Source organism: Meleagris gallopavo, chromosome 20, assembly GCF_000146605.3.
Source record: "Meleagris gallopavo isolate NT-WF06-2002-E0010 breed Aviagen turkey brand Nicholas breeding stock chromosome 20, Turkey_5.1, whole genome shotgun sequence".
Lineage (NCBI taxonomy): Eukaryota > Metazoa > Chordata > Aves > Galliformes > Phasianidae > Meleagris > Meleagris gallopavo.
In genome coordinates, this window is record NC_015030.2 from 10,361,785 (window position 1) to 10,386,787 (window position 25,003).

The 25,003-nt window shown below is 48.4% G+C and overlaps 1 protein-coding gene across 1 annotated transcript in view; it reads right to left on the reverse strand.

Moving 5' to 3' along the window:
* Positions 1-25,003, reverse strand: part of HID1 (HID1 domain containing) — a gene marked incomplete at its 5' end in the record, with an annotated part of 25,484 nt that continues 481 nt past the window's right edge. The window contains 18 exons of the mRNA XM_019621624.1: positions 1-2,086; positions 2,539-2,697; positions 2,926-3,017; positions 3,460-3,540; positions 5,325-5,458; positions 5,925-6,152; positions 7,281-7,445; positions 8,081-8,159; positions 9,413-9,564; positions 10,212-10,302; positions 10,711-10,851; positions 10,947-11,003; positions 11,399-11,621; positions 12,352-12,468; positions 12,886-12,992; positions 14,551-14,664; positions 18,085-18,255; positions 19,315-19,464. Of these exons, the coding sequence (XP_019477169.1) occupies positions 2,023-2,086; positions 2,539-2,697; positions 2,926-3,017; positions 3,460-3,540; positions 5,325-5,458; positions 5,925-6,152; positions 7,281-7,445; positions 8,081-8,159; positions 9,413-9,564; positions 10,212-10,302; positions 10,711-10,851; positions 10,947-11,003; positions 11,399-11,621; positions 12,352-12,468; positions 12,886-12,992; positions 14,551-14,664; positions 18,085-18,255; positions 19,315-19,464 (2,325 nt within the window). The remainder of the gene's footprint in view (positions 2,087-2,538; positions 2,698-2,925; positions 3,018-3,459; positions 3,541-5,324; positions 5,459-5,924; positions 6,153-7,280; positions 7,446-8,080; positions 8,160-9,412; positions 9,565-10,211; positions 10,303-10,710; positions 10,852-10,946; positions 11,004-11,398; positions 11,622-12,351; positions 12,469-12,885; positions 12,993-14,550; positions 14,665-18,084; positions 18,256-19,314; positions 19,465-25,003) is intronic.

The window sequence follows — 25,003 nt, forward strand, 5'->3', positions numbered from 1 at the left end:
TTGCATGTTTCAGATAATTTTTATCTTTCACTCTGTAATTAAGCAAACAGTTTACAGTGCAAGTTGATTTTCACAGAACAAAGATTAGACTCCAAACACCAAGAAAAACAAAAAATGTTTCCAAAGGAACTCACAAAGAAAGAAAGCAGAAAAGATGGAAGAAATCATAGGAGTCAGTAGATCCACAGGGGGAAGAGGCAAGCACGTGGGACACAAGCTGTCCCGCTCTGGCTGTGAGCTGTGAGTGCCATACAGTCAGAGGCCGTCCCCACCAAATCATATTCTTATATACGAGAGATTCCTATTGAAACAGAGATCTCACCCTGCTGATATCCAAACAAAGACTGCATCAGGATGAGTGTAGTGCTAAATAACAAAGCGATGGAGATGGAACAGGGAAGGGGTGAGGAAATTAACCTCTATTTCTCATATTTCTTATCCATCAGAAAAACCATCCAGGCTTCATTTCAGCTTTCAGCTGCCCTAGGACTGCAGGCTACTTTCAGTGTCAGAAGTGGAGACCACCTGCCTACAGACCAGCAGGTGCTGGTGGAACACTACAGCAGCACTCTCTCCAGGAGATGAAAGCCACGCTGCCGTCACGCTAACTGCAACACATAGGGAAGGGCTACAAGACTGCACACCCTCCCTTACTCAGGAGCAAAAGACAGTTTCCAAGGAGTGATCTCACTTGTCTGTCATAGCTCAGAACAGCTCATGGCCCAGTGACCCCCCAGGCTGAGGACCAGTGCAGCAAGGATTAAGCTTTGGTGCAGAGGTCATGACAGGACCTCCGGCACTGCCTTGTCTAAAGGCCTCACAGGCCTAAGGCAGCAGCCCCTCTCCACATGCAATTCAATGACTCCCAGGATTACCCCACCTACCAGTGTGCAACTCCACGCTGCTGAACCATGCCAACAACAGCCAGTCTTCCTCTGCTTCTTGCTCTGCCTTCCCAGACTTTCAAGATCTCATATCTTGGTCACTAGCAAAATGCCCAGAAGAATCAAGTTTTGCCTCAGCACTCACTCTCCACTCCCCAGTGACACGGAGATGCTTTTCCTCCTACAGCTTCCAAATTCCTCCCACAACTTCCCTGAGAGCCATTCTCAACTTCTGGCTTCAGACAGTAGTGTGCAAAACACCCTTCTGCTCCACAAGCAGAGTCAGAAGGATAAGGTTCCTCTCAAACCCAAGTGTCAGTGTCCTTTCAGACAAATGCTGAAGTCCAACAGAGGTTAACCATCTCTTCTTGTTCCCGCTGAGCCGGTCCATTCCTTCCTGGATGCTTATGAGAATCAAATCCAAAGTGACACACACACACACCACTGCAACACTCGGCCATGAAGGACAGGTTGCTGGGCCTGGAAGCCAAAGAACAACTACAACCAGAGTGCCACCTACTAAAGGACCTCCTCTTCAAGCAGCTTTCCAGAAAAGGAGTAGAGAGATTCAGAGCTGAGACACAAATTTTCCTTCAGTAACTTCCCCTTTCATTTGGATTGGAAAGATTTCCCTAGCAATATACAACTGAGACATCAGGGAGACACCTGCAGTCAGAAGGCATGCCTCAGAAGCACAGTGGAGCCACTTCCAAACCCCACTGCCTACAGGAATAGCAGCTTCTCCCTTGCACCCAATTTACAGTTAGTCTTTTCAATTAAATGCTGACACTGACCAGGGCAAGGACTGTCTCAAAACAGTTTCCAAACCAAATCCAGGAGCAAAACAATAACAGAAGAGCTAAGAACAGTCTGACTTCTAGTGCAACCACAACAATGGACAATCCCTTAGACATCTTTCACCCAGGGTTCATGGTGAAGGGTAAAGGAAGAGAAGTGAGCTGGGGGAGGGATGTCCACACAGGTCCCAATTAAAGCTTTAAATGACAGGGAGGTAAATGGAGTGATTGTCCTTTTGGTCTCCCATCTGGATGTGAAATGCAGGAACAGCTGTGATGAAGCAGCACACAGCAAAGTCTTTAGATCCAGTGTATTTCTCTTAGTAGAGGTAAGTGCTCTCTTAGACTCGCTGAATTTCAAACAGCTTCACATCTGTGTCATACCAGATAGGGGGATCCACATTCCTAGGAGAGAAAGACAAGATTTACTTTACTCTCTGTGGCTGGGTACATGGAATTCAAATCTTACAGCCAGGATTACAGAAGCTGGCTACACAGAATGCCTTCAGCTTTGCAAAAAAAGAAAATCACTGGTTCAGACAGTGGCCCTTAAATGGATGACAATATCTGTAAGATTCCACAAAGGCAGAGCTTTGCATTAAATTGTCACACCATCCCCTCTAAGTTGCAGCAGGGAATAGAAAATCCACAAAATCCCAATCAAGCACTACTCCCAGAGCAACTTCCTTCACATCTCCCACTCAACTTCTGGAGCACCTAATTCACCCTATTCTTTTCTAGAGGAAAAGCGTCTTTCTGTCCTCTAAATAAGAGATAATCTTGAGCTGGCCAAGTGCCTGCAATTCTCTCTAAAAAGCCTGGAAAAGATCAAGTCAGACTGCATCCAGATGGCTTACCTCAAATAAATAACACCCCACATGTAGGTCCGGAACCACATGGCAGTGCCTGAGTTAGCCTGATACTTGCGAATGAGGATGGGGTGAGGGACTGGCAGCAGCCCCACCAGTGTGCCATGCTGCAAGAACTTGAGGATCTCTGACTCATCTGTGAGACCCCTGTAAACAGACAGAACAGGAATATAATTGGCACAGCCACAGAACTTCTGCAGCACAAAATATCAGCCTAAAGAAACACACGTGCTGTCAGACTGTGGCTATCAAAAACAAACATCCTCTCCACTGACTAAGGAGCTGAGAATGCATCAGAGAACAAGAAGCCTGACAAACAAAATAACACCTCGGCCAACGCTGCAAGGCTTTCAATTATACAAGGAAAGTACTTACTTGTCAATGCAGATCTTCTCCACCTGAGGGACCAGTACCTGTAGCAGCCGCATGATGGTCTGCAGAGGAAGCTTTGACTTCCAAGACATCACCTGTGAGTAGCAAAGCCCACAGGGAAATCAGTACACTGCATGAGTAGTTTTCCTACATGTACCTTCACTGTTTCTACAACAAATTATGTTTACAAAAATCCAAAGGTGATGGATGAGCTGAGCATGCAACAGCAGCAGAATAAATCCCGGAGCAATAGAACTCAGAGCCACTCAATGAAACTACCGGGGCATCGGTTTAACACAGATAGAACAAAATACTTCTTTGCAGCTGATCATACGCTTCTGAAGCTTTGACCAAAAGTTGAAGACTCTCCCAAAGAAATGTGTTACTCAGAGGAAGTCTCTGCTTTGGAAAAAGGGAAAGTAAATTTAAAAAAAATAATACAACAGAGAAAGAGAGAAGAGGTTTGTGGGTGGAGCAGAAGTAATTTCTGCCACAACTCTTTCTTGTTATTTATTTCATCTGTTCAGATTTCCTTACCCAGTCAGGAGTTGGGGTCCACTGTCCACTGGAGGATGCACTGGAGAGACGCCGTCGGTCCCGCTGGGGATGTGACACTTCCTATCAGCAAACATTATTTAAAAAAATAATAAAGTCACACGTTAGAGCGAGAAATAGAACTCACTGTCTGCTGAACCAATTTTTCCAGAGCACTGCTGGACAAGACAAATCAGTCTGACCCCAGAACAGATCAAACCCAAAAGCCTCCACTTACTGAAAATATTTGCTTTGAATATTCTCAGAACTTCTCAGACCTCTGTACACTGAGGTACCCCTCTGGACTTTTCAGTGCCCTTCTTGGAACATTCTGAAGAGTGTTATTCCAAGAGTGGGCTCTCAGCAACTCCAAAACACACCCTCTCAAGGAGCAATACACTCATGCCCCAACAGGAACACCATCACTGAGTGACCTTTCAAAGACTCTGGCCAAAAGTTCACAACTCATTAATGCTTTCTTCTCTCCATCATTCTGGTTTCATTTCTCTTGGATAAGAGATATCACTACCACCCTGACTTTCAAGGTCAGCCAAGGAAACATCCCAACATTCATGATGGAACAGAATGAAAGCCCTTTAAAAATCACTATCAGTCTCTGCACAATGTAAACACGGGCAGGCTTTTCCCTTTGCAGTACAGCTTGACCGTTCATTACCACTGTCTACACCTGACTTTTCTACTAAACAAATAGGATCAGCATTTCCCTTCCAGCAGCTGTTCTACCCCTCCACACTCTGCGTCACCAGGACGTCACTGCACAGACTCATTCACGTCACCTCTGCAACCAGAAACAGCAGCTTTGGGGCAGAGCTGTGCTGCAATCCACTGGAAGCTAACAGTGCTCTGCAACCGGGGAGCAGCTCAAACCAGCTGCTGGACAAAGACATGTAATGACCCCTGATTCTGTTTAAGAGGCTGCTGGAAGAAGAAAACTCTTCTCCTTCAAATTCTCAGCAAAAATCTCCCTTAATGACAGCGTTAATTGCATGCTTGAAGACATCTTGCTGAGCACGGTCCTTGGGGGCATCAGGGAAGGCCAAGGAGGATAACTAAAATGGATTCCAGGCTGTTCAAGATTACTGTTCATTCCGGTTTATTCAAAGACTAAATGGCAATATTGTTTTGCCATGTCTGCAGACAAAGCCTTACTGTTTGGCCTCTGTGCCCTGTCCCCATCAAGATTCTAAAAATAAAATTCATAAAAGCATAAAAACTTTTATCTCCTTCAGATCACTCTTCCCTCTTCCTCTTTCCACATGTCTCCCACAGCCTCACCTCCATTCCAGCTGTCACCCAACAGCTTACAGCCAGCTGATATATTTAGAAGAGGTGACATGGAATTACAATGAAATGTGAGGGCTCTTCAACATTTCACAAGAAACATTTGAAATGTTTATGGCTGATAAGGGAATTACATTGCAACAGATAAAAAAGGAACTTAAGTCAGTCATAAAAATGAGGATCCTAAAATTCATCCAATGTCTCTTATTAGTTCATCTTAACTCAGTAGGTTGGAGTCAGGACAGAACACAAAAAGACAACACCATTCAGACAGTCCAAAGCACCACAATCCCTTGAGACAGCTGCAGGCAACCTGAGGCGCCATTCGAGCAGTGATGTTCCTCCCAGTAGCAGATCCCACACCCAATGCTTTACTGCCCTTCACCTCCTGTCTGCTTTATGGCACCACGTTCAGACACACAAAGAGCACTGCTGTAGTCAGGAAGGGCAACCATCCGCGGGACCAAAGATCTACACGCAGAGACACACAAGCAAACTCAGCAGGGAGGACCAGGACACAGAGGTGCTCCCCTAAAAGTGCCTAAATAGGCAGTGCCTGCCCTTACCCCACTCCAGGGCTCCCCGTCACTCGCGGCTGAGGGCAGGTTACCCTCTGGCAGAGGCTGTGAAGACTCGGGCTCCAGCGAACGCATGGTCCCATCCTCCGACACCTGTGACTTCTCTGTGAGCTTGTCAATCCCTGTGTTCAAAACACAAAAAGCTCAGAAGTACAAGTGAGTTAAACATGTCTTTCTCTGCCCTACCAAGCATAGACACTCCATGCATCAGCTGTAATCTGAAATGCTCTCCTTTTAACAAGAGCAGCAAGATGCAGCCTTGATCTCATCGCCCCAAAGGAGTTCACTTGCCCCTGGGAAAATACTCCTTGATGCAACAAGGACACAATTTCACATAAATACTGTTAAATTGAAGCAAGAAGTCAAAATTATGAGAAAAGGTCACATAGGCACCAAATCTGAGACAGCATTTCACTTTGACCTGCCCTCAGCTTGGATAAACTGACCTAAAACTGAGACTGAAAGGCAGTAAGTCATTCACAGACGTAAACTCTTAATCTCTTCCCACACCCAGTGAAAGGGTGAGTCCTCCGTACCTTACAGCGAAAACAAACTTTTCTCCTGTTACAAAGATAAACTAATGCTGACCTGGAGTAGCCACCAAACTTGTCTTCAGCGTCCCCGGCTCAGCAGGGGCAGCAGGACGCGACCCCTCCATGGAGGCTCCGTCCTGGGAGTTGGTGCGAGAAATCGGCTCAGGAGATTTCTTCTTGCGCTGCAGACCTTTCTGGATGGACTGTGAGTCCGTGGGCAAGTTGGCCAGCTGGTGAAATACGTTCCGCTTGCGGATAACAGCATACACCAAGTTAGAGTTCCCTGGGAATTACAGAAACAAAATGAGGAGAGAAGACTCAAAGAGCTCTGCCAACACGGCCTACCTCGCTGGCAACACGAAGCCTGGCTGTTGAGACCTTGCAAGCTCACAAAGGCAAGGGTGCAAGGAATAAAGAGCAGAGTTATGTAAACTTCTATCCATTATAAAGCCATAAGAATATCAAGTTAAATCTTGCCTAGGCTGGAAGGTTGACAAGAAGCTGGTTAGAGAGTGATATTCAAACACGTGAGAGAGAAAATGACACTAAGGCATATAATACCTGTTCTGGAGGAAAAGATTCAACGTTTTTCCATTTTCAGTAAGAAGCTCACAAAGTGAGGCAGGGGCACTCCAACTGAGCAGAAATAGGAGAGTCAAAAGGCCCCAAATTGCATAACCTCTACAGTAGCAGGAAACAGAATGAAGCCATCATTTAAAATGCAGTATAAAATACAGTCACAAAGGCTGTTTCAGGATCTGGAATCCACCACTTGCTAGTGTTCCAGCGGGTAAGAAGAGTGACTACTCCTGATGTGTGGTTTTAAAGCAAAACATTAAATTCGAGCAGGGAGAAGTAAGAGCTCCTAGCAGGCTCAGGGACCTCACTCTCATTTCCTGGAGCAAAACAACTGTCATGCCTTTAGGGGGGAAAGGATAAGGCACTTCCTGGAGAGGCAGTAAGTGCTGGAACTTTCTTTGGATGGAACTGTTTGGTCTTCAGCCCCCCAGGTCTGACAGCAGAACTGACATACTGTCAAAGACATAAGGAGATGGAAGTTGTTTTGCTCCCTCAACTACTTTGTTGAGCAACACGAGCAGTTTCACAGCAGCATCCAGCCAGGTAGTGTTTGAGCCTCATGCACTCCCTTTCCTTTCTCCTTCCCCTCTGTCCACCTCATTTTATGGACTGTTAAGGCTAAGCGTATGCTGACAAATTGCTGCCACCTCATTTTGCCCTGTCCCAGCCCTGGTTACCTACTAACCCAACTTCTTGATCCCAGACAAGTCTCCATGTGGTTGGTTGTTACGTTTCTTCCCCATTCTCGTTAATTTGCACTTTTTCTGAATTTGCATATAATGTTCTCTTGGACTAAAGTAGCGTAAACCCACTGAATATAGAGGTTTCTTACCATCAAATTGGTACTGAATGATGTTGTTGAAAACTTCCAGCAAGAAGAAAACGAGATGGTGGTTCTGGACAGCAGAGAACAAGAACCAGGTGGTGGAGAAAGCCTCCAGGAGATGCAGTAACTTGTTAGCAGCCACCATGGAAAGGGACTTCAGGTATGGAGACACTATGGAAGGCAAACACAAAAATTAGAGATAGAACCAGGGACCCACACAAAAACACCATTTAAAACACCACTTTTGCCATCTCCTCATCCTGCACTACTGGGAAAGCTTCACAAGATGGCTGAGCCTAACAGGGTTCTACAGAAACATTTCTGAAAATAAAAGACCCTAAATAGCTATACGGACTAACAAAAGAAAATGCGTCTGCCTTCAGAATTTCTCGTGGGGTTTTTTAATACACCGGGGCTTATGTCCCTTCTGAAAATCTTGCACAGAGCCACCTGAACATCTGTAAAACCCAAGGGAAGACAGCGTCACTGTGGGGATGTGGCACTCCCTGCTGGAGAAGAACAGCCAACGCTGCCAGAGGGCTGGCAGGAAAATGCCTCTCTGCCACCCCAGAGCGGCTCCAGGAAGCCTGCTGTCATCCTGTCCCACCTGACACAGCCCAGGCAATAAACCTGAAGACAGCTCTGATCTGCAGCAGGCACCGCTGGCACGGGATAGAAATGGTCACAGCTTCCATCAGTGGTCACCGACACTGGTAAACGTTGACTGGCACAGGCAGGAATGCAGGGAGACAGAGCGAGAGCAGCTGAGCCCTCTGTGGGTTGCTACCCCATGCAGCAGTGCTTACCGTTCACAATGATGGTGAGCAGGCAGTCAAAGAGAGGCTGCAGGCGCTGATGCCCACTAGTTATGATCTTGTGAAAGACCTACAAGCAGGGAAAAGAGTTCTTGAGCAAGGCAGAACCTTACTGAAAGCACCCTCTCAACCAAAACCAACGCCACCCCCACACTAATCGCTTCCTGACACCATTCCTTCCTAGGCAGGGCCTTGCATACTCCACAATTACACAGGTGGAGAAGGCTGCTCTCACTGCGGACTCGTGCTCCAAGAGCAGAAGCTTTTATTTACAAGGAGTCCTTTGGGGATATGATTACTGCTATACAATACTGCAAACAGAAACTGACCGAGCTGTTCCAAAATGCACAGCCAGCCCAGGACAACAGTAAGTTACCAGGAAGTAAGAACTATTTTCACCTCCAGTGGATTTTTGGCTCTGAACCTTAATGATAGCTGTTTGACATACCAAGGAGCTAATGACCTCACGTCTGATTTTAGTGCAAACTTCCAACTCGTGTTTGTTCTGTATTTCTTAACTACATGCTCAGAGGCATGGAAATATTCAGCTGCCCCACAGCCCAGTCCAGACATTTCCACTTTTGGCCTTCCCAGCTCTAGCAGGCATACATACACAGTACACAGCATAATGAAAACACAGATGATCTAAAACTAATGAAATGTAATAGCAAAACATGTAGCATCGAGAACAGTTCCGGCAGGTGGATTCTTCCTCCTCCCTCTAGTGGTAATCTCCTTTAGAAAGTTTAATCAAAAGCTGCTGAGAAATTCCTCCCTGACAAATAAGCACCAACATGCCAGAAGAATACTGCACAAGACCAGTACTGCAAAATGCACAGCTGAGTGCTGGCAGTACTGGGGCCCTCATCACTACCGACTGCAAGATGAATGAAACCCAAAGCTGTGGGCTGAGCCTGGTAAGGACATTGCTGTCCTCATTCTGTCAAACACGTTCCATGCAACTCTGCTTACTTGGGACAGAGCCAGCAACACAGTCAGATTTCCTGGCTTCAAGTCTGTTAGAGATCATCCACCCATCCCACTGCTCCAGACTCAGAGTCCTTTAAACACCAGTTCAGCTCCATCCCAGATCTTGTCGTGCAGATCTCAAAGAACATGTGGCCCCTGCCAGACACATCACCTCAAGTTAACAGAGGATGATGAACCACCAGTGTCTGGATACACCCCACACACTTTCTAGCTACTCGGCGGAAGGGTAACCTATGAAGGATCAGTAAATTGTTCTGCTTCGTCACTCCGCTTGTGGAGGTTTTGAAATAAGGGTTAAGAGGGAAAGAAAAGAACTCGTAGAGCTACACTCACTATGATGAGCAGATCCGCATGAGTCCCTGTGAAGACAGGGATGTCCATAGGCACTCGTACAGAGTACGGCTTGTTCAGTCGCACCCCAAAGTTACGCTCCCCACTGAGAAGCAGGAGGATAAATACCCCAATGTGCATCAATCCCACTCGTGCTGCAGAAAAACAAAACAAACAAGAAAAACAAAAACAAAAAACTATCACACCGATGCCAAAGGACTGTTGAAAACAGGAGGGCAGTGAGGAGCGAGGAGAAACACAATGGGACTGAAAGAGAAGCCACAGACACCAGAGTATCCTCGTAAGGAACATCCCACACAGAGCTCCTTTGATTGCCAGTGCCACGTCTGCCTCAAGCCTGTATGGAGCCAGTACAACACAAAGTCTCAGGTAGATTACGCTCCTCGTTATGTTCTTGATGTAAATTACTGTAGTAGGAAAGATCTGACTTTTTCCAGCAGTCCAGCATGGTGTTGTGACTAATTTATATCAAAGGCAAGAGAAAAATCACTCATCTTTTCCTCTTCTTCTTAGGATTAGGGAGGCAGCTTTTGACACAGGAACTCAAAAAGCGTTAGCACGTGCTAAGGATGTCCTTTCCATGCGCTGTGGTATAGACCATGCCCTGCTTCTGAGTCCATTACAAACACCCATCTAACAGAACTACTCCCCCTATGCCTGCAGAAGGCTTGGAACATGCACTCAAGCAGCAATCTCAGTGGTAGGCAGGAAGCATCTTAAAAACATTTTAGCTCAACTGATAGGCATAGATCATTCCAAATAATGAAAATAACCAACTTACACTGGTCTGCTCTGGCATCATTGAGAAAATACAAGATTGGGACAAGGATATCCAGAACATCACTGCTCTTCAGCACAAAGAAGAGGAATTTCTGGGAAGAAAAGATTTCAGCAATCTTAAGAACATCTGGTTTTATCCACCATCCAAAGGGCTCAGACCAGGTAGCATCAAGCTGGGCAGTCTCTGACTCACATCAGAAAGGCTGGGATGTGCACTAACACTTTATCTCCATTATCCGTAGTTATTTTAATAATTGCTCCTGCACTTGGCTTCAAGCAGTGACGTTCAGAGCTGCAGCTCCTCTCACCAGCTCTCCCTGGAGCCCAGCCCACCAGTCCCAGCCCACCCAGCTGGAAGCAGCGCTGCTGACAGGAGTATCACAGTCAGTGCTCGCTACCTGCCCCATGACCTCCCGCCGGAGCTCAGTCCAGCCAGAGCCACACCAGGCTCTGGGGATCAAGCAAGGATGGATAAAGCTCAACAACAAGCAGCTCCACACCTTGTTGAAGTCACAGAGTTTCCAGAAGAGAACGAGAAGTTCCTGATGGAATTGGATCTTCTTGGCAGAGTTTGGCAGGTAGGTCTGGACCAGCGGGTTTGATAACAAACGGGCCACTCCTTTCAGGATGAACTGGAAATCCTGCCAACAGACCAGGAAAGAGACTGCGGTGGGTCCAGGCTAGCTCTATCAGCATGCAGTCAGACAGGAAGTAGTTCAGGACTGGAGCACATTACCTCCTCTCGATGTATTCTTGAGAGGTAATTCACAAATAGATTGTCTGGTCCTGGAGGCTGTGTTCAAAGACAATAAATGAAATGCTTACGGAATTACAAGATTTAGTCAGAGGCCAAGTGTAACCAGTAGCTCTAGAAGCTCACATCTCTCATTTAAGCTTTGCTCTCTGAGTGATCCGGTTCTAAATGCTAGGAGACAGAGCACTTCCAGAATCAGTAAAGTCAGGGAATTTTTACTTAAGTGCTCCTGATTCAAGTTAGTGACCAAAACCTTCCGGTTTGGTCACCCATGGTTGCTTAGTGTCCTACAGGAAAGGAAGAGGACTGGGCCAGAGACAGCAGTCTAAGGAAAGGAGCATTGCCATGCCCTACAGATTATCCCTGCATTCAGTAAGGTTGGTATAAGAGGGTCACAGCATTTGGGAAAGCAGCAAATACCCAGGCTCACTCACATCCACATCATCCATGGCCGTGCCAGTAGTTGTGCCATCCACTGTGGGACTTGAACTGGTGGAGCTGTCGTAGTCCAAAGTGACAATGAGCACCTGGGCTGCCTCCTCCACCAGGGGCTCACGGTAGTCAGAGAAAAGCAGATGATTGTAAGGAATCCCATAACCCACCGGATCGTAGGCACAGACGACATTCAGGAGCGAGGTGAAGAGGGGGAGTGCATGTCTGGGCAGGAGAAAACATTCTCAGAAGGCAGAAGCAAGAAGCAAATGGTGCTGCCTTGGGGAGAGACAAGCATCCTTCCCCAGGATTTTGGGATCATAGCAAAAGACCAGCACCTTCTCTAATCCAGCCAATTCTAATCTATGACAGTGACCAGTGATTGAGCAGCACAGGGACAAGAGCTGACACTTATCTTCCACTGGTCATCTGGACTAAAGAGCTAAAAAGAAAGGGAAGTTAAAAAAAAAGAAAAAAAAAGGACTATGTGGTCTCAGAGAAATCCCATGCAACAATATGAAAAAAGAGACAGGATCTTAAAGCTCTCCATACTCCATAAAGACCGAACTGTGCGGCCCCCGATGGGCACCTGAAAGTCCCAGAGGAGACGATGTCAGCAGAGGGCAGCATTCACCTGCCACCACCACAGCAACTCAGTGAAGTGCCACGCCACCATTCCCACCAGGGAACAGGATCTACAGCAGGGGAATGCATCTGCCTGTCCCACACGGCAAGGACTCTATCAAATTTCAGCCATCACCTCGCTCGGTTTTGCCCTTTGCTGATGAGGAAGGTTTCTCACTAAGCAGAGACACTAATGGGGATGCGAGTAGGACATGCTGCCTCCAATAGCTAGGGGCTGTTGTCCAAGTCCTACGGCCACCCATTACCAACATACTCCTTTGGAAATATTTCAGTGTATTTCTCCTTCTAGCACTCAGCTTTACACCCTCACCTGTTCTCTGTAGAGCAGAAGAACTGCACCCAGGGGTTGGTGTTGCTGCTGTCTGAAGATGGAGGCAGATACATGGCCTCAGAGAAGCAGGTCAGCAGCAGCTTAAGCAGCTCTGTCCTGAAAGAAGGGAAGAAGAGGCCAAGTCCTGGGCTGAAGCACAGGAGGCACAATCACCACAGCAATGTATAAGAAAAGCTCCGTCCCATCTAAAAAGTACTTTCTACAGAAAGCTGAGTCCATTTCATCAGCAACATTTCATTCATAAGCTCTGATCAAAATGCTGCCTTTTGAAAACAAGAAATACAAGGATCATTTTGACTGTTTCTATCACAGACACTTCAACTCCCATGTCATACTACAAAAAGCTACTCAAAAGCACAACCAGTTTTCTCTTTGCTGTGTGACATGATGGATTGGAAAGGGGCAAGGGCCCTGCGGAAGTCACAAGTGCCTCAAGAAGCAAGGAGAGCCCATCTCCACAAACATCCCAATCTCCTGAGCCCAGCTCCATTCTGCCTTTGCAAACCCTCTTACCTATTCAAGTCATGAATGTAGTTAGGCTGTGGAGAGTGAGCAAAGCCCACTCCTGCCTCCCAGATGTACTCACAGCTGTCAATGGAGTGAACATCTTCTGCTGTGTCCTATGGAGAGAAACAGGAGGTCAGAGCACAGGCAAGTGCAAGAGTTGACAGTGGTTACAGATAGCCAAGGCATTTCTCAACAACAGGAAAAAAACCAGCAGAGATGCATCCTGACACTGGAGCTGAAAGTACCAGCCTCACTCAGACAGCACCTACCCAGGCACTGGGCACCACGCAGAACAAGGTTCTTCCTCCAGCATGCCAAGGCACAGTGCTAGCCACCTCCATTAGAAATTGGCACCCAGCACCAGAAGATCCAGGATATATTTTGTTCTAATTATGGGATATATCATCACCTCCTCTCTTTTCCTCCACATCTCATGAAACACAGTGCAAGTCAGGGTTTCCCCTTCGCATATCAAGAGCATCACATGGAGATACAGCACTCACTCAACACCTCCACCTTATCTCAGAAGGCATCACACTGATTTTACACACATAACATGGTGCAAAGGCAAGAGAAGCAGAAAATTACCTCTAACTTATACTGAAAGTGCATAATGCTGTGACTTGTTTTTTCAGTGGGTAAAACAAGAAGGTAACTGCAAGTACGTTCCCTCTTCCAGTAAGAACCTTCCCAGCTCCTTGACTGCTACTGGCACAACTCCCACACTCATGCTTTGCAGCCTGAGGTGACAAACCATGGCAGCCTGTCCTTCTCTGTCATGGCCAGTTGAGCTTAGGTTGAAGCAGCCTTGTTGAGACAAGAAGCCACTGCAAACCACACACTGACCTTCAAAAAAATGACTGGAAGAAAGGGCCCAGAAGAATATAACATACTTGCATTTAGTACCCTTGGCATGCTCTGTCTGTCTCTTTCCTTAAGTTTAATTAAGAAAATTCTACCACCAGCCTTTTTTACTTTCTTTTCTCCCTGTAACTGGGGAAAGCAAACCAGAGGACTGTTTTTAATTGCTCTGAATTCCTGCTGCATAACTTTCTTCCCTCCCACAGTGGTAATGATCTCACTGAGGGCAACCAAAATGCACTTAGCATGCCAGCCACAACTCCCACAAAACCAGTATGCTGACAGCAGCTACTGCGAACACAGAATCAACTGCAGCCTCCTTGACAGTCCTTGCTTTTCCTGCCTCTCTACTCAGTTCCTACAGACAGGTTGGAGCTCACCCACCATAAGTTCCTCATCCAGCTCCGCAGAACAACTCTTAGTAAAACTGGAGCACCTAAGATCTCCCTCCACAATCAAACTGACAATGAGAGGAACAAGATGCTAAAGATCCCTGCTTTACTGGAAACAAAGGAGAGCAGATGCTTGCCAGCATGACCACATTTTCCTGACAGGCAAGCTGTAGAGCAGGGGAAAACACTAGCCCCTCCAGCTGACATTCACCCAGCTATCCCAGAACACCTGTTTTAGGAGAAACAGACACCACCCACTGAACACTAAACACTGATCAGTGTTAGTCACCGTGTGTTCAGGCCCAATGACTCCATGTTTTCCTGTCTGAAGATTTGTAAAGAAGCTGCTGGGGTCTTCCAAGTCCCCCATCATGCAGCTAATCTATCTCTGTGTAGATAACCTCATGATTCAACTCACCACCGTGCTTCTCCGGTGGCTTTGCACAGTGAAATCGGGACAGAAAAGCAAATCTGCAACAGCAAGGAGCAGCGACTCAGCCAGCGGCCGGGCATTTTCATCATCTTCATCTCCCTAAATGTGAGAATTGTAAAAGAGTACTGTTAGTACAGGCTTAGCAAAGATCATACATTAACACTATTAAGCAGCAGGAGAAGATGCACTCTCCATGAATACACAATAAGTTACAGAGGAACAAGAGGGAGAAACGTGCAAAACCCACTCAGGAAAGGCAAGAAATTCCCCCCTGGAGAGTGATGCCTATATGGGAACAAGGTCTTTAATGTGACCAAACAGTGGATATAGCATTCCAGCCTACAGCTCTTAAGAAAACAGAACAGCAGCACTGCACGCTGCCACATGGAGATGCATTGCTTACGGAGGACGAAAGAAAGGAATCACTACAGAGAAGAGTGTTTTACAGGAAACGAAGCAGGCAATTTGCACGGTGCAGAGATAGCAACAGGAGGAAGGCAGGCAGCAGTGTTAACAGGTGTAAAATCACTCAAAGTCCTGCATGGACTGCCCAGAACTGGAAGCCATAGAAGAGGGAGAGGTGGTGCGCAGCTCAGCAAGGAGCCACCTCAGCCTGCCATGGCAGAGCAAGCACGACAGCAGAGGGGATTTTGTTGTCTCCAGCATTCAAAGCAATCACTTCACTCATGGATGGCTACTTCTCTGCAACCGTTGCCGCAGGAAACCCTGCCAGATGCTGCCCGTCAAAGAGCATCCTGGCTAGGAGGCCTCCCCCACCACACACAGGTGCTGTAGGAAAGACAGGGAGTGGGAAAGGCAGGAGCTCATCCATCTCTGCCAGGCCGCACAGCGCTGCAGCCACAGCAGGCAGCTACCCGAGATAACAGTCTTGTGACTCCGACGTCTGCCTGAGCAACTGCAGGGAAGACACCATCAGACAGATCCCGGATGCAAGAAGCCCAGAGAGGACAGATGAAGCCATCAGGCAGCAAAGATGCTTCTGCCTGGGCTAGCATTAAGGTCCAAGGGGACTTCTCAATCAAGAATGATCTTTGCTAACAAAGCCTCGGCTGCCAAAAAAAAGTCCCCACAGGCTCTAGGAACCACAGCATCCAAAAAATGGGAGACACATGAGCCAATAGTTCTCAGTACAACAGAGAAGGCACACAATTTTCCAGCAATCTCTTGAAAGATTTGTGTCTTTTTTAAAAAACTGTCACACACTCTGATCCTAACCACAACACAACCCTAACAGACCCTGTCTAATCCCAGCAACCTGCTTAGAATCACAGAATCACCGAAGTTGGAAAAGACCTCTGAGATGATCCAGTCTCCCTAGCACCAATATTCCCCCACTCAGCCACGTCCCTCAGTACAACATCTCAACGTTTCTTGAGCGTTCTTGGACCCTCCAGGGACGGTGACTCCCCCACTCCCTGGCAGCCCATTCCAGCACCTGAGCACTCCCTCACAGAAGTATTTCCTAACGTCCAACCTGAACCTGGCACAACGTGAGGCCGTTCCCTCCCGTCCTATCGCTGTCACGTGGGAGAAGAGGCCGAACCCCACCTCACCACAACCTCCCTGCAGGCACTTGCACAGAGCGATAAGGTCAGCCCCGAGCCTCCTCTTCTTCACACTAAACCGTCCCAGCTCCCTCAGCCACTGCTCATAATGCTCCAGACCCCTTCTGGACTGCATCCACCCACCCCCATTCCTCAGCCTTTACAGGAAGGTCCCGTGCTCCAGGGCCAGTGCAACTCATCACTGCGTCACGGGGCAGGCTAAGGATAACCACAGATACATACTAACTGTCTGGGCATACCATCATCCTCTTCAGTTCCAAGGGAGAAATCAGCTTTCAGTCAGCACAGCAGCTGATTAGACATGACCACCCTTCCCATGTTCTTGGGGCTTTATTCATCACCCCTTGCCAGCCAGCTCAGCTGTTTCTTCCTGACAGCCTGTAGGAACAGCGGTTTCCAGCAGGGGAGGTAAGAGCTTTATTAGTTTGTTTCAAATTAAAGGTCGAGCTTGCTGTAGCACACATCTCTCTCAGGCCTACATGCAGGGAATACGGGGAGAGAGCTTTATTTTGCTGAGATGCAGTAAGGGAAGAGCGGGCCCAACATGCTCCAGATTGGAAAGGGCTTAAGAGCACCCGGTGTGCTCCTGGGGCAGCTGCCTGGCAGGGCCCTGAGAACAGGGAAGTGCAGAGAGACTCGAGGGAATTCCTTCACAAAAGCAAGTTTTTTTACAGCTAAAGAGCCTAAAGACAACTGTATCAGAAAACAAAACATTCCTCTCCCCAGTAACAGCAGTAGGAGAAGAGGTAGTGGCCTTAAGTTGCACCAGGGGAGGTTCAGGTTGGATATTAGGAAAAATTTCTTCTCAGAAAGAGCAGCGATGCAGTGGCACAGCTGCCCACAAGGAGGGGGGGGTCACCACTGCTGGGGGTGCTCAGAACCGTGGAGATGTGGCACTGAGGGACGTGACAGGGATGGGCTGACAGTTGGACTAGATGATCTTAAAGGTCTTTTCCAACCTTAATGATTCTGTAAGAGATTGAATGATGGGACAATGTGAAGCACAACAGCCCCTCTGGCATCCAGCAGGCATGATGCATCAGGAGGGCTGCACTGGGCTGGATCACCTTGGGGTGACCTCACCACTCCGAGGCAGAGGAACTCTCTCCCCCAGCTGCTGAACAAGGTGGAAGAGCAGTTGTAACAGCAGCCTTGCTGGCTCAGGGCATCAGACACCAGGTGTTTCTTCCCAAAGCAGCAGGATCTAGCAACTCCACAGTCAACACTCTCCAGCACTCTCAGCCTCTGCAGGGATCACAGGTGGACAACCACCCTCCCAGTCACACAGATCACACAGCAGAGTGCTGCTAGCAAAGGCCTTCTTTTCCCCTTCAAGTGGCCTCAGGCAAAACAGATTAGCACAAGGTTTGTACTGTACCAACCACTGCCAGCTTCCTGTAAACCTCCTCCAAAACACTGCATAATTATGTACACATAATATTCAGGGGAAAACACGTATTTCAGCACAGTCATGCTGACCTGCAGATTCAGAAATTTCCAGGAGAACACTCTTCATGCATAAAACAGTAGTTGCCAAGGGAGAAAGCAGGTAAATATGTATTCCTAGCCTACCTCAGCTGTGCTTCCAACAGTATTTCTCTTATTTGCAGAACATGTTAAAGCATTTAATCCTGATCCTTTTCACATTGATTTCAATTCACACTTCCCACGCTGGAAAAGCCCCCCTCACATTACCAGCTCTCTCCTACAGATACACACCCAAGTGAAATCCCCAGATGACACAGCAACCTGTGCTGAGCAGAGCAGCTGAGAGGGGAAGAATACTAAGAATCAAAGAAAAGAAACTGACTTAGAAGATGCCAGCTAGTTTCTGCATAAACAGAAATAGCAACCAGTGCAGTTGTCCTCAAACGCTTCCCTTGCTTCCTCCCGCTCACCCTCCAGAAAGGAGAATAAGTGCCAAGAGACAGACCCCTCCTCGGCCAGCCCCGGGGACAGTTGACCAGAAGAAACCTCTCCAGTCTGGGTCCTCAAAGATGTAAGGCAGGATACGAGTGAGGAGCCGGCTGCAGTTCAAGACGATTTGTCTCTCCTTCTCTGTGTGGCAGCCACTCTCTGCTCCCTGCACCAACTTCTCCACAGCCTGCAGGAAACAAAAGGCAGGTAGCATTAGCATCGACATGAGCAGAACTGCACAGCTCTGACCTGCTGGTGACATCTTCACATAGATTTATAAGCATTGCTTGGAATCCATTTTCCCCAAGTTCAGTAGTACAGCCTCCACTGCTGTTTGAAACACTGGGGTAAACAATCTTCAATTTCTTCTGTTCCACCACAAGAGATCTTACATGTTAGGGTAACCCACACAGCACACATGTTGCGTGGATAGAGCCGCAGCACCTGTGGGCTCCCTCCAGCACTGGAAGCAGAAATAGTACGAAGGATTCACCATGCAGCTTTTTAATTCCCGGGGCCGTATTCTCCACTTAGTTTCACAGCAGACTGTCTGGGTCACTGACTCTGATAGCCTGCGTCACTGCCTTAATGGGCACGTAACTGCTGTCTGCACAGTCACAGCCCATCCACGCACAACTCTGACTGTGCGTAAATATTTTTCCAGGCACATTTATGACCCTGCACAGCAGGGATGTAGGCTGAGTCTCCAGCCACGACTGCAGATGACATCTCAGCCATGCTGCTGTGCTCTCCACAAACACGCAGGGGGCTGCTGGGTCCAATGTCACACCACACACCACACTCTGCTTGGCAAAGGTCAGGGCCTTCAGACGGCAAACGTCTGCAGGCTGCTCTGACCACGACACCTTACGATCCACAGCTCCCAGATACGCAGCGCTGCAGTGATCAGGTCTCCCAACACAACCACTTCCAGCAGGGAGAACAGCCCACATTTTAGCCTCACTTTTTGTAGAAAGAAGACACAGAGCCAAAGGGATTACTTGGTCAGTTTAGATCCCCCCAACTCTTCTCAATTCAGAAACTGCTGCTTGTCAGAAGCCAGGAGACAGCACAGAGGAAGAACTGTGGTAAGCTGAGAGGCAAGACAGTTATCACCGGGGAACAAGCAAGTGCAGTATGTAGTGCAAGGAGACAATAGGGCACCAATCCCCCACTGGGAGCCACAAGACTCATGAAGGGACACCTCCTGCCGGCACAGCACTGAAGAAGATAATGCCATCCTTACCTTGTAACACAGAGTCGCCAAGTTGGAAGGCGATTCCTCTCTCACTGCTCGGATCTCTGCAGCTGGCACAAGGGCAAAGACATCCTGCACTGAAGTGGCTGTGTCTGCCCAGAACTGGTCCCAGAAGGCATCATCTGTTGCCTCCACAGGCTGTGGAGAGACAGACAGAGCTACAGAGGCAGAACCACCACCACTTGAGCTCCAAACATTAGTGCAACTGGATCGGGGATGTGACCATCACCGCAGAGAACAGAAGAGGATAAATAAAACAACATCACTTTATATTCCAGATTTTTTCGTTACCAGAGCCTAGGCTTCCAACAGAGCATTCCCTCAGCACCGGGGGTGACAGCAAGACAATTATGTGACCAAGTGCATCAGACTTGGACACTCCGTGTCTTCCACAGAGTCACAACATACGCAAGGCCTCAGCCTGGCTGCAAGCCGGGGTACATGTGCACAGTTCTTCATTAACACACACGGTCTGGGCTGCTGTCACGTGCAACACACAACAGAATTACTTCTGTTGTAACCAAAGCCTTGGGGAAGCAATTGGGGATGTCCCATGTTAGGGCACAAACACAAAGACCCGACAGACGCACCTGAAAACACTCAATAGTGCAATTGAGTTGATCTTTCTGAACCAAGTATTTACTGGCAATTGGACTCAGGGCAGCCAGCAGCAGCCACAGGCTTACCCTCAAAATGCCCTAACCGTGCACGTCGAAGTGAAGTGGAAGGAGGAGGTCAAGATAAGCAATCCAGTTAGGGTCACATCCATGGACTAAGTCTGTCCTCTCGTACCTGGGAGCACCCATTGCCCCATGATCCAGCCTCAGCCCCACAGCAGCTCTACAGCAAACAGCAGCTCTTGTAGGTGATGATAATCAGCACTGTGCTGGGTCTGTCACGTCAGATGGAAAAGGGGCAAATCCACAAATGCATGTTTAACTTGAATTATTCCCAGCTCCACGTAGTAGCAGAAAGCACGTCTGCTTCCGTGCTGTGGTTCTAAACGCAGCCAAGATGCCACGCTGGAGAGAACAGCTCATTCACAGCTCTGATGCTGAGAAGCGCTGCATTTCTCCCCTGCATCTGAATGAGAAGAGACGGCATCACCTGAACTCACAGAAGGCGATGCGTCACCAGCACCGGAGGGCAGCAAGCGAGAGGAGCCAGCAGGCGGCTGCCAGACGGGTGCAGCAGGTTACTGCCCTCAGGCTCTCCTCCTACGTGCTCCTGCACCCGAGAGGCTCATGGCTCATCCCACTCCTTTCTGCCCTGCAATGAATCAGCCTGAGCCACTCTCCACTCAAAAACAACTCCACGAGTTAAAGCATCTTCTCAAACACTGCTCTGATCCGAAATCCACTTTATTTTATCACCTGGCCAACAAACCGCATTCCCACCAAGCCCCTTTTCAAGAAAGAGAGACTTTTCCTAAGGGATCCAAGACGACTGCTCCTCAGAGGGACCTGTAGGACAGCCACGCGCCTTCAGCTGACTTTCAGCAGAACTCAGCTTCCTAAGCATGCAAGAGAGCTGCGCTACCTTGCAATGTGTGCACGAAACACCTAAATGGAGAGAGGAGAAAAGCTATTTGCCAGTCAGATCTCTAATTACACTCCTCAAAAAGAGACAGCTATTTGGAAACGCGATCTACATAACGCAGGAAACATCCTCCGCTCCCTACATCCCTTCCAAACCGGGCACCACAGTCGCAGGGCTAACTGCCACGTGCACCTACTGGCTGCTTGCCACAGCCACTCCCACCGACAGCAGGAGCAGCAATTGCTGCTAACAGAAGATCATGCATAAGTCATGGCTTCACTCTCATCTAGCGGGGAAGAAGAAAACCATTTCCCTCCAATGTGCACAGAACCACTCTCTGCCCGTAGCTTCATTGGAGGCTGAACACAGCACTGCTCTATAGCTGGTAGCATGACAGCTACGATGGATTAAACAACTCTGTCTCCAACAAGAATTACATGGAGACAGAGGAGCGCCGCAGCAATCACCCGAGCTGCAACGTTGGATGCTGCAGCAGCGGCAGCAATGCCTGCCATCTTGGCAAGCAGGTTTCACTGAAACACCATTTCTTTGCTTCTTAATAGCTGCATTAAGTCATCTCCCCATCCAACAGATGGCATCCCATGTACAATCCTAGGATTTGGTACTGACTCACCCGCAGCCCTGCAGCCCCCCAATCTAATTAACTGTCTGGCATCATAAAGCTACTTGATGCACGTAATACTCATCTCCTCAAAAGAACACGGGTGGATGTGTTAAAGCTGACTGTATTCTGTGTACAGCATCTCCCGAGATCTAAACATCCATCTCCTCGTGCTGAGCTCACCCAACAGCCTGCACCCAGCACACAGAAAAGGGAAGTACAGCGACCTGGAACAGCCTCATTCGCTGATCACCTGCTGCTTGAACCACGTCTGTACCAAAGGAAAGAGCTGACTGCAGCACTGACTGCTGCTGCGAGCACAGCAGGCAGCATTAAATGGATGTGACGTCTTACAGCAGACAAGGGAGATTTTTATTTTTGCCTTCAGTTCACCTCGACAAGGCTTGAAGTCCTCCCATTTGCACAAAGGCAGAATCAGTCCGGCGGACACTTCCAGACTTTCTTTCCCCAATCGTTACAAATCCGGGGTTTCAGATGCTTTAAAACGTGCCATCCACACGCACTGCAACAATCAGAAAAGGAAGCTGTGTGAATTGCAAGCATTTTGCCAGCTACTGAGCAGCCCTGAACAAGCAATCCTAAGCAAACAGGATACGTCATGGGAAGAAAGATCACAGCGCAGTGCTGACCGCTTCCTATAAACAGGAAAAGGTCCCAAAGCACTGCCTCCCCTGCTTGTTACTGTCCTCAGCCCAAAGCTGTTATCATCTCCACTTTCACATACAACTCCTCCTCACTTTTCATATAACCCCTCACAAGCTCAGGCAGAGTGAGCCAACCTCCCAACCAAGAGTTCTCTGCACTACACCTTCACATCCAACACCTTCATATCCAGCACTCATTCCCCACTGCCCCTATTGGAGGACCACGCTCCAGCCTTCACTTCTTGCCACCATGCTGACCAGCCCAGATCTCGAGGCATTTGGGGTAGGGACCATCATTCTTCTGGGACTCGAAGCCCTAATTTCTGACCAGGCTTTTCCAGACTGCACTGTACAAACTCAGAGAGTAAGTAACAGCAGTGAGTAACAGCAGTGTGCTCCTTTCCACTCAAAGGAGGCAGAATTTAGAGCGCAGCACCAGACTGAGCCCTAGGAGATCAGGCAGCCCTGCAGTTAGCGTGAGGCAGTGCAGGTACCTCTTGCGAGCCTCTGTGCAAAAGCAAAGCCCGAGGTCAGATTTATTCAAAATGTTAATAAGTAGCAGGATTTCATTCTTGCTGCAATGAGAGCAGCCCCACACTGCTCTCAGTGCAGAAGTGATGGTTTGTTTTTTTTTCATAGGATATTTGAGCCAGCAGGGGAGAATCAAGGAGAGATCCCAAGTCTTTTGCCAGGCCTCTGCTCACAGCAAAGGGAGCTGGAAAATGTCATTTGTGGAGTCCTGGCATCGAAAGCCTAAGAGAAGAGTCAGCTATAGTTTTGGTTGTAAAACGATGATGTCGCTTTTCGTCAACCCAGAAGACTTAGATACTTGCATACATTCAGAAATAGGCTATTCAGAAACTAATCTCTCTCTAAGCATAATATTTACTTTTATCAGGCTCAAATTAACAGCACGTCATAATATTGCATTTGTGCATCAAGGAGAAAGGACTGGAGTCCATCCCTTGTGTTTGATCCTTTTTGCCTCTTTAAAAGCATGGGCACAGCTGGCACTGAAATCTAACAAGCTAGTTCCCAAGATCAGAACTTCTCACCTTCCAGCCAGTTGCCTGCAGAAATCATTTAATCCCCAGCTAACTGGGAAAACCAAGCATGTTTCCCTCACAGCTGGGACTCCCAGCTTCAGCCCCATGCCCACCACCCACAGCCCACAGCTGCCATGCAGGCAGCACTCCTGAGGACACCGAGGGAGAGCCCACACATCCCATATGATAGGGCACTCCTATCTTACTGTTAAATTGATTAGGAATACTCTTATAGATGTGGGCAGCATACAGAAATACATGCATCATGTAAGCAAGCCTTTAAACCCATTTTTCTGCCAGTGACCGCTGTTATACATTTGTAGCACAAACAAATACCCTTCCTCTGGTACATTGTTAATCACTGAAATTGTTCCGAATTGATCGCTCTGAACTGATTTTTCTTTTCTAGTATTTTTACATCTTCAGAGTTTCTCTTTGGCAACCGAAAATCAGTTCCACTTTTTTTTGCCCACCCTTGGCTTGACTTTCAAGATCCAGGCTCCATGTGTGCTACAGGCACTGAAGCGTTATGTTACTGATAATTTTGTTTGTTGGGTTTTTTTTTTTTGATGTTCATGTGAAACACTCATTTTAATCAATGAAAACTTATAGATTAAAGAAAAATTAATTATGCCAACTCCAAACTTTCACCAGTGAGCAAACACTGCGTGCTGCTGGACCGCTTCCTCCCCTCAAAGCCTTCCCAAACACGGCACAGCACGTTACTTAGCTCGTGCTTTCATTTTACCCAAGATCTGACAAAAATCTGTTTGTCCAGTTACAAAACAAAGGAGAAGACTTAAAAAACAAACAAACAAAAAAACAAACAGACGTTGCCGAGAAAGCAAAGTGTGTTTTAAGTTGACAGTTTCGAAGTGGGGATTTGACTCCATCCATCGCCGCCGCTCGGATCCAGGCCCCCGCGCTGCACGACGGCTGCCGCTGAGCTCCCGGGGCCCCAGCAGAGCCCGGCCGTGCGAGCAGCGGTGTGTAAACATGGGAGCGCCAACAAACACCCGCCCTTTTTCCACACGGCACTCGGGCTCACCTGGCCCACAGAGACGCGAAATGAGACCAGACCAGAACGACGCCGTCTCTCCTTCCTTTACCCGGGGCCCCATAGAACCTTCCTTCGTGCACACGTCAATACATGGGGGAGGGAGCTCTGCTCCGGGCTGGCACCAGGAGGCATCGCCCCGCGCGGGCTGTGCTTTGTGGGCAGCAGGTGAGACGATCCCCCCGGCGAGCGCAGGCGCCGAGCAGCCGGCTCTCATCCGCTTCTCCCGGCCTCCCTCGGTAAGCGCGTCCCCGTACAGAACGGCCCTGCAGATCTGACGGCACCCCAAAGCGTTTTGGCAACCAAAAAGACTCGGAGGAATTCCTTCAGATGTTAATTCGCCTGCTTCTCCGTTTACGCGGTGTTTGCCCTTAAAAACCCGTTGTGAGGCTCTCACAACCCCGTCCTGCAGACACAAGCGGCGAACGCAGCTTTACAGCGCGGAGCCTCTTCCAGCCTTACTTCTACCAGCGCATCCCAGCCCTCGCTCCGACTTTTCGCAGACCTCCTTCCCTCGCCCTTCACCTCTTTCCACCCACGCTCCGTTCTGACGTTATTACCACCGTTACCCCTATTTCCTCCGCATCTCCGTCTCCGCACAGCTGCAGTTACGGCCCCTCGGCCGGAGGCGGCTCAGAGCAGCGCGGCCGTAACGCCGTAACGCCGACCGCCTCCCGCCGCGCTCCTCCACCGCAGCTTGCGGGAGAACGGCGTTATTCCGCGGGCCACGCGCGGGGACCGCTTCCGT